This window comes from Erythrolamprus reginae, unplaced genomic scaffold (assembly GCF_031021105.1).
Source record: "Erythrolamprus reginae isolate rEryReg1 unplaced genomic scaffold, rEryReg1.hap1 H_18, whole genome shotgun sequence".
In the NCBI taxonomy this organism is placed as follows: domain Eukaryota; kingdom Metazoa; phylum Chordata; class Lepidosauria; order Squamata; family Dipsadidae; genus Erythrolamprus; species Erythrolamprus reginae.
The window spans coordinates 697,693-707,000 of NW_027248471.1; the positions used below are offsets into that span (position 1 = coordinate 697,693).

The following is a 9,308-nucleotide window of genomic DNA, read 5'->3' on the forward strand; positions in this document are numbered from 1 at the left end:
CCAACACTTTGAATTGTGACCAGAAACTGATTGGCAGCCAGTGCAGGCTGCAGAGTGTTTACAAAACATGGGAAAGAATACTAGATCCTTGGAACAAACTTCCAGCAGACGTGGTAGATAAATCCACAGTAACTGAATTTAAACATGCCTGGGATAAACATATATCCATCCTAAGATAAAATACAGAAAATTGTATAAGGGCAGACTAGATGGACCATGAGGTCTTTTTCTGCCGTCAGACTTCTATGTTTCTATGTTTCTATGGGCATATCTGGGAAAGCCCATGATTGCTCTCGCAGCCACTTTCTGCAAAATCTGAAGTTTCCGAAGTTTTCAAAGGTAGCCCCATGTAGAGAGTGTTGCAGTAATTGAACCTCGAGGTGATGAGGGCATGAGTGACTGTGAGCAATGACTCCCAGTCCAAATAGGGCTGCAACTGGTGCACCAGGTGAACCTGGGCAAACGCCCTTCTCGCCACAGCTGAAAGGCGGTGCTCTAATGTAAGCTGTGGATCGAGGAGTACGCCCAAGTTGCGGACCCTCTCTGAGGGGATCAGTAATCCCCCCCAGGGTGATGGACAGACAGATGGAATTGTCCTTGGGAGGCAGAACCCACAGCCACATCATCTTGTCAGGGATGAGTTTGAGCCTGTTGACACCCATCCAGACCCCAACAGCCTCCAGGCACCGGCACGTCACTTCCACTGTTTTGCTGACTGGACATGGGGTGGAGATGTACAACTGGGTATCATCAGCATACATGCCATTGGATGATCTCACCCAGTGGTTTCATGTAGATATTAAATAGGAGGTAGGAGGAGAACCACTGGAGAACAGGCCACTGAAGCTGACTGTAGATCTGTAGATCAGCCGTTCAAATTCGCTCAAGGTTGACTCAGCCTTCCATCCTTCCAAGGTGGGTAAAATGAGGACCCGGATTGTGGGGGCAATAGCCTAGCTCTGTTAAAAAGTGCTATTGCTAACATGTTGTAAGCCACCCTGAGTCTAAGGAGAAGGGCGGCGTAAAAATCAAATAAATAAATCAAATAAATAAATATTTTTTCTGCTTTCAGTAACAAAAGTCCAATTAATAAATTTATTAATATTAAATATATTCTACTCATAGTTAGTACATAGATACTACAAGCAATAGGATAGATAGATAGATAGATAGATAGATAGATAGATAGATAGATAGATAGAGAGAGAGAGAGAGAGAGAGAGAGATAGCTTTGTATATATAAATGTATATGTATAAATTTAGTAAATATTCATTTTAAAATCATATTTTTTCTCCTCAGACAGACTTTATTGATGTTCGTCAATTCTCAATGGAAAATCAAACCATAACTACAGAATTTATACTCTTGGGACTTTCAAATAACCCCAAAATACAAATGATTCTATTCTTTGTTATTCTAATTATATATATAATAACAGTATTAGGAAACCTTTTGATCATACTGATAATTAGGACTGAACATGATCTTTACACTCCTATGTTCTTTTTTCTCAGTCATCTAGCCTTCGTTGACATTTGTTACTCAACAGTCACTGTCCCAAAGATGCTTGGAAATTATATTGTAAATAAAAAAACAATTTCTTTGGTAGGATGCATTGTGCAAATCTTTTCTTTTATTCATTTTGCATGTGTGGATTTCTTTTTGCTTTCAGTAATGGCATTTGATCGTTATGTTGCAATTTGCAATCCATTGCATTATTTAATAATTATGAAAAAACAATTGTGCAGGCAGTTGGTGGGAGGATCCTGGATAATGGGATTCTTGGATGCATTGATCAACTCTTTGCCTTTGAAATATTTGAAATTTTGTTGGGTGCCTTCTGTCAATCACTATACATGTGAACTTCCTCTGCTTTTGAGCTTATCATGCAGCAAAACGTTTACCAATTATATGTTCTTACTTGGCTCAGTCATTATTTTTGCTTTTACACCCTTCTTTCTTATTGTTGTATCTTACATTTATATTATTTCTTCTGTGTTAAGAATTCACTCATCAAAAGGCAGGAGGAAAGCCTTTTCCACATGTAGCTCCCACCTCATTGTGGTTTGCATGTTTTTATTTTCAGCTTTTTTCAGGTACCTGAATCCAAGTTCTCAATCTCCTACAGATCTGGAGAAAGTGATTTCTATCCAATACACTGTGTTAACACCCATGTTAAATCCAATCATATACAGCCTTAAAAATAAAGACATAAAAATGGTGGTTAGGAAAAAATGGCAAAACCTCACTAAAATGTCAGTGTAGTTTGCTGCTTGGAAACGACAAAGAAAAATTTAGAGATTAAAAAAGAAAAATCTTCCCAATATGGAAAAAAGAAACTTATTTCTTTTTATTATGCTTTACCCTATGTCCAAATTGATCATTTCTTATGCTCTGAATTTGTCCATGAAATTAGATGGATAATTTATTAGCAATTCCCACCATTTCTGCAGACTAGCCCTTACAGCCTTAATCTTAATATCTATTGTGGACGTCATTCTGTTCCTAACAGATCTGTAAAGGGGTCATGCCAGGGGTGAAATGCTACTGGTTTGGCCCAGTTCCCCAGAACCGATATAACAAATGCTTCCAGTTCTCCATACTGGTAGTTAAAATGTTTTTTAAAAGTTTTTTTTTTTAAAGGATCACATGGCAAAACTGATTGTCACAGCTAATGAACCATTTATTTTATTTTATTTTTAAAAGAGCATTTTTTACTATCTATTTGCTGGAACTGTTAGTAAAAAAAGTTTATGACCATCAGCTATTTTACAATCAGTTGAAAAGGGATCTTTTAAAAAAATTAAAAGCATGTTTTTAAACTACCTATTCACCCAAACTCTGACTCTGTGAAGTTCCTGCTTGTTGCAGGAGCCATTTTGTGTGAATTCCAGCTGCTTCTGCATTGTGTGTGAGTCAGTTGTGTCATAGTCAGTTGTGCAGCTTTTGTGTTATTTTTGTGCAAAGTGTGATAGTTGGTTTTAGTTGCATTGTGCGTGAGATAATTGTAAGGCTTTTCTGTTGTTTGTGTGTGAAAATTGGTTTTTGAGCTCACCGGTCACATTACCATGATCACCAAGCCACATCCACCCAATCACATGATCAGCAAACCACACCCACCAAGCCATGCCCACAGAACCAGTAAGGATTTTTTTTTTAGATTACAGTGTGCCTAAGTCCCATCCTACTATCTCCATTTATTTGTATTCATTTCTTTCATTCATATCCATGTTTATATTTATGCCTGCTATCTTGTACATGTTTGACAAACTAATAAATACAAAATACAAATAAAAATTGTGGCAGTGGTAGCAGAAGAGAGGGAATGGTTTTGTACATGCAACTTAATGCCACACTTGCACAAATGCAGTTTTACGTGCTTACCTGCTGCTTTCATGGACCTGCTAACAGAAATTCTTACTTACTTGCTTACTTACTTACTTACTTACTTACTTACTTACTTACTTACTTACTTACTTACTTTATTTACTTACTTACTTACTTATTTATTTATTTATTGAATTTGTATGCCGCCCTTTTCCGAGGACTCCAAGGACTGAGAGTAGGCTCCTCACAAGGTGCAAGTACAATATTTCCTCCATCTACCAATGGGGCTGTTGAGAAAGCAAATGCTATGATCTAAAAGTATTTATGGTGCTATATTTATGGTGCTCTATATTAAGCTTTCCTCTACCTTGGCTGAACCTCTGAGCATATTTTTTTAAAAAATCTTTCAGTACTAGCTCCCTACCCACACAATGGTCACTAGCCACAGTCAACCCTATCTTCTAAATATGTGATCCAAGCAACATTTAAAATTAAAGACCAATCTCTTTGTGTTGCGTCACCTGCAAAGTCATGGAATCAATCATAAACCAATCCATTACACTCCACCTCAAAACTAATAACCTACTTTCTAACAAACAATTCAGTTTCAGAAAAAAAATATCCTTTAATCTACAACTCTTACACGGCAAAAACATTTGGACCACTCAATTTGACCAGGGTGAATCAATTGATGTGATCTCTATCGATTTTTGCAAAGCCTTTTATTCAGTTATTCATGACAAACTTCTGAAACTTAAACCCTATGGCATCTCCAGACTACTACATGATTGGTTAACAGCATTCCTATCTAACAGACAAGTGGTCAAAATAGGAAGTGCCACATCTAATCCTGCTCCTGTCAACAGTGGTATCCCTCAAGGCAGTTTTTTTTAGAACCAACACTCTTCATACTTTACATAAATTATCTTTGTGATCACATCACAAGTAATTGCATTCTCTTTGCTGATGATGTTAAACTATTTAATGCCACTGACAACACTGCTATCCTTCAAATTGACCACAATCACATAGCTGAATGGTAAAAATCTCTGGCAACTTCAAATCTCTACCAGTAAATGCTCTGTCTTACACATTGGTAAAAAGAACCAGAATCCTAAATATCCCACATTTCTTTATTTTTGTCCATCATGTCTACCTATACTGAATGGTCTAATTACAATGTCTAATAAATTCAAAACCCTAGAAATAAGCATAACATCACAAAAACACAATAACATCACAAAACAAGCATAACACACCAAAAGAATACATAGATTCCATGGAAGCACGTATGGAAGCATGCATAGAATCATGCTTCACATCTTTGGATAGAAAAAATTACTGCAGTGACAAATGGAAATTCAAATGCTCAAAATCATACTCTAATACATATCCAAGCACAGAAAAAGGCAAACCATCAAACCAAATACCCTATACCACTCCTCCACCACCAGTTTATACACCCCCACAACCATCTCAACCACTACCTGACATAGCAAAGATACAAAACATCATCCGCAACCACCATACACAAACCATTGCCCCTGAAGATATCACTGAAGTTTCCAGAGATGGCCCTGAGCACAGGTATAGTGATGGCTTGGTGGCCCCCCCGATTCTGCAGAGTGGCATGCAAAAATGAGTCGACCAAATGACAATTCATCCAAACCATAAACTGTATTGCAAGAAACAATACCAATTACAATAAACTTAGATCCATTGGGATCACAGAACCCATTGGGAAAAAATTGAATTTACTGCAGTATAGTATAGTATACTATACTACTATACTTTCTACCTATTTTCTGCCCAGGCCTGGCCTAATCTGTCAAACGCCTCTTTCTGCATTCCATCCACTCTCCCTTTGCCAATTGCATGCATCACCCTATTTCCCCTCCTTCATAGACCCCAGCCTTAGCCCTGCTTCCTCCCCCAGAACTGTCTTTTTCTTTGATCTTAGCTTCTTCCCACAGCAGCTGGGGGCAGAAGGGAAGGCAAGCTCTTTTTTTCAGTACAACTGTGAGAGGTTTCCAACCAGCTGCCTCTCTCAGCTCATTTCCAGCTGGCAAAGAAGCCTCCAGCTTGGGGGCTTTTATAAAAAAAATAAGCGACAGCTACAGGCATCTCACAACAGGTGAGATGGGGGCGGGAGGCCAGTCATGATGGCTAAGCTCAGGCTTGTCTTCCCTGGCAGCCAGCTGCAGGAAAAAGATAAGGTTGTGGCCACAAGATGATGACTGGTGGTCATGGGTGAGGAACAGAGGAGATTAAGGGCTGAAGCCTTTGAAGAAGGGGAAATGGGATAAAGTGTCACACTTAAAGTAGGGCATTAAGGGGAGCACTAAGCGCACTAAGGGGCATACATAAGCACACTAGAGTGCCTTCCGTCCCCTGTCCTATAGTCTCTCCTATATCTCATATTTCTTCTCTCCTATATCCTCTATAACCTTCATTGTGTATTATTGTGTATTGGACAAAAAGGGGGGGGGTAGCTAGTGAGTGGGTGGCAGCTCCAGAGCAAGGCTGAGCCAGGAAATCACACGTTCCCTGATTTAGCAAGGTGAATGGTAAGTTGGTGGCAAGGCTGGCATCAGGGCATCAAAACCTAAACAAGACTCTGAGGCAAAGTATTCCTCAAAGTTCCAATTTATTAGCAAAGAAAATGAAAGCCAGCTAATTTATTAGCAAAGAAAATGAAAATGGAGGGGAGGCATACTTGTAGGATGCAGTTACAAGTCTGTTTTTTCAGAGTTGTCATAGCTTCAAATGGTCACTGAACGAATGAACTTTAAGCAAGGACTCTCTGTATGTAGAAACTATGTCTTTTTGCATGGATATGTGTTCAAGATCAGTTAAATCAAGTATGGGTAGAGTCCTTATATAGGAAGCAGAAGAGCAACATTCCTATGTAGGTTTTCAACCCAGCTATATCTAATAACCGTAATGACTATTTTTAAACAACATCTCTTCGGATAATTTTGTCTTTAACTCAGTAACTAACTATTGCAGGGTATGTCTGCACCAGAAAATTACCTTATGAATCTCCTGCACTACTGTGTTTATTGTTTTTGCATTGTGAATACCCTAAAATTCTATCTTATCCTCTATATTATTTAATATCTATGAGATGGAGGGTACACAATAGATACACATATTTCACCTTTACAGATGACACAAGGCTATAGTTTTGTTTTAGTTTTGTTTTACATCAAGTTTTATTTCATTTCCATTTTTAATGCCATGAAATCTTTGGAACTCATGAATATGTTTAGGTGAAATTCAAACTCAACAGACTATGAATGAAACTCGCTGAACTGTATTGAGGGATTCATCAGATATTGGATAGGTTTGCTATACCTTTGAAGTATCAAATCTATACTGGTAACCTTCTAGATTTACTGCTAATTATAGAAACATGAGAGGCAGAATCATCAGGAATATATTTGCTTAGACAAGTTATCTTCCACCAATGTATGTAAATAAGGAGATCTAAGTTTAAATATGCATAATAGTATTACATCAAATCTGCAACAACACGATGGCTTCTATGAGAACCTGTCTTTAAAGGCAGTTCAACTACTATGGATGGTTCAGAAAGGCAGACTTTTTTTTTCTTTATTGACGTTAAATAAAGGATGGGCTTCAGATCCTTTAGCAACAGGTTTGCTGCCCCATTGCTAGGTGGGTGTGGCCATGCTAGACATGGCCTAGTCTGCTGGCTACATCATGAAGGGGCATTTTTCACTCTCCCCAGACTTTGGACACTTTCCTCAAGCCTCCAGGGAGGTTAAAAACAGCTTTCCCCGGGCTCTGGAGACCCTCTTGATGCCAAAAACAGGTCCATTTTAGGACTTCTGGAGCCTCTGGTAGGCTTGTTTTTGCCCTCCCAGACCCTTCACATGCCCCCCCCCCCGCATTTACCTGGAATGATGAAAGGACCACATGGAGATTCCTTGGAGGGTGGGGTGGGGTGGGCATGGCTAGCCAGGGGGGCATTTAGAGTTTTGCCAAGCTCCAGTGATCCTTGATGAGCCATGGTGGTACAGTGGTTAGAATGCAGCACTGCAGTCTACTTCAGCTAACTGCTGAGTTCAGCAGTTCAAATCTCACCACTGGCACAAGGTTGACTCAGCCTTCCATCCTTCTGAGGCAGACTGTTGGGGACAATATGCTGATTTCGTAAACTGCTTAGAAAGGGCTGTAAAAGCACCATGAAGCAACCTATAAGTCTAAATGTTATTGCTAAATGCTATTGCTATCCTTGGCTAGAGGATCATAAAACCCTGACAACCATCCAGTTGCCCACTCCTTGTTAAATATAATAATGATAATATCATATACTATTGTTGTCTATTGTCCATTACTTCTCAGCATTTATCCTTTTTTCATTTCCACCTGGCCATTTTTCTTCTTTTTTTGCATAAAAAGAGTCCTTGCAGAGGGGCAGCATACAAATACAATAAATAAATAACATAAATAAATAAAGTATTTTAAAGTATTCATATTTATAACAAGTTATTGCTATTAGTTCTAAACTTTATTTGTCCAACCCTGAGCTTTTGGAAGAGATTTATTTACTTACTTACTTACTTACTTACTTACTTACTTACTTACTTACTTACTTACTTACTTACTTACTTACTGATTTATTTATTTATTAGATTTGTATGCCGCCCCTCTCTGTAGACTCGGATTGGACAACCGTCTCAAATGATACAAGTTTTCCGGCCTGTGGTCTTTTCCAATTCTATTATTCTGATATTCTGTACACATTTTGGATGCTACCACATTGCATTTTTAAAAAATTGACATAATTATAATATTTATATTGCAAATTACACTGGTGCTATTGGTATTGCTTTTATTACAAATATAATTACAATTATTATTAGAGGCTATTGGAAGTACAATTGCTGAAATTTCCAATCAGACATTTCCATACTGGCTGGAAAATATGGCAATTATAGTGCTAATGATTGTGAAAGTTTTAGGTTAAAAAGAATACAGGAAAAATTAGGAAAGTTAGCAGAATTAATAAAAACAATGGATGGCAACACAATTTCTTATTATATAATATCCTCACAGTAACCCATTTAGAGACACATTTTTAAAGCCTAGCATTAGTAGAATGCTTAATGTAAGATTGTATTTTATTTTATTTTTATTTATTTTTGAGATTTACAAATATAACAATTAAATGAACTGAATATACCTTTATAAAGCAGGTTCCTTGAAACTGATATTTAAAGAAAAGTTATTTTTTTTAATATTACATGAGAAAACCAGAAAAATGTAACAATAAATCTCCAACATAATTTGTATGCTACCTTTTTTTTGTTTATTATGAAAATAGTTTATCTCATGTATTTGATTTTACTTTTATATTGTATTTTTTAATTTTTTTCTGGGCATTGACCAAATCAATAATATTTAAGTTTCAGTTTTCTGTTGGAACATTTCCTATTTTAGAAGATTGTCTAATTTGGGTTTTGGTTCAATTTCTCCAGAGTCTTTGCACCCAACATAGTTATTTAGAAAATATAAATAGGGCTAGAAGGCCAACAGTTATCTTTACTATATTAATCTTGATATATATATATTTTAAGGACTGTAATAATTTCAAGAAAATAATGCAATCATGTCAACCAAAATTCTTCACTGGAAACAAGAATCCTAGAATTTCTAAATTACATAAGATTGATTTACAAAAAAGGTATTCAACTCTTAATGCAAACATCTGTGGACCAACATTAAATACTGTAGAAATAAGATCCTATTTCATCTCACCTGCAAATGTGATTTGAAACAGGGTTAGTTCATTTATTGAGCTACAAGTCATGAAGTGTTGGATAAACAAATAATCTATATTGTATATTCACGTTTACAATTAGTATGATCCTTTAAATAAAGACAGAAATGTAAACTAAAAGATAACACTGAATTTCTGCTGAAAGAACATGGAGAGACTTGCTTATCTAAC

The 9,308-nt window shown here is 37.0% G+C and overlaps 1 protein-coding gene across 1 annotated transcript; it reads left to right on the top strand.

Annotated features, from left to right (window-relative positions):
- Positions 1–1,330: 1,330 nt before the first annotated feature.
- On the top strand, positions 1,331–2,266 carry LOC139155437 (olfactory receptor 5V1-like). Its single transcript, XM_070730568.1, has one exon. It carries the CDS (start codon positions 1,331–1,333, stop codon positions 2,264–2,266), a length of 936 nt encoding a protein of 311 aa, XP_070586669.1.
- The last annotated feature ends 7,042 nt before the right edge of the window (positions 2,267–9,308 follow it).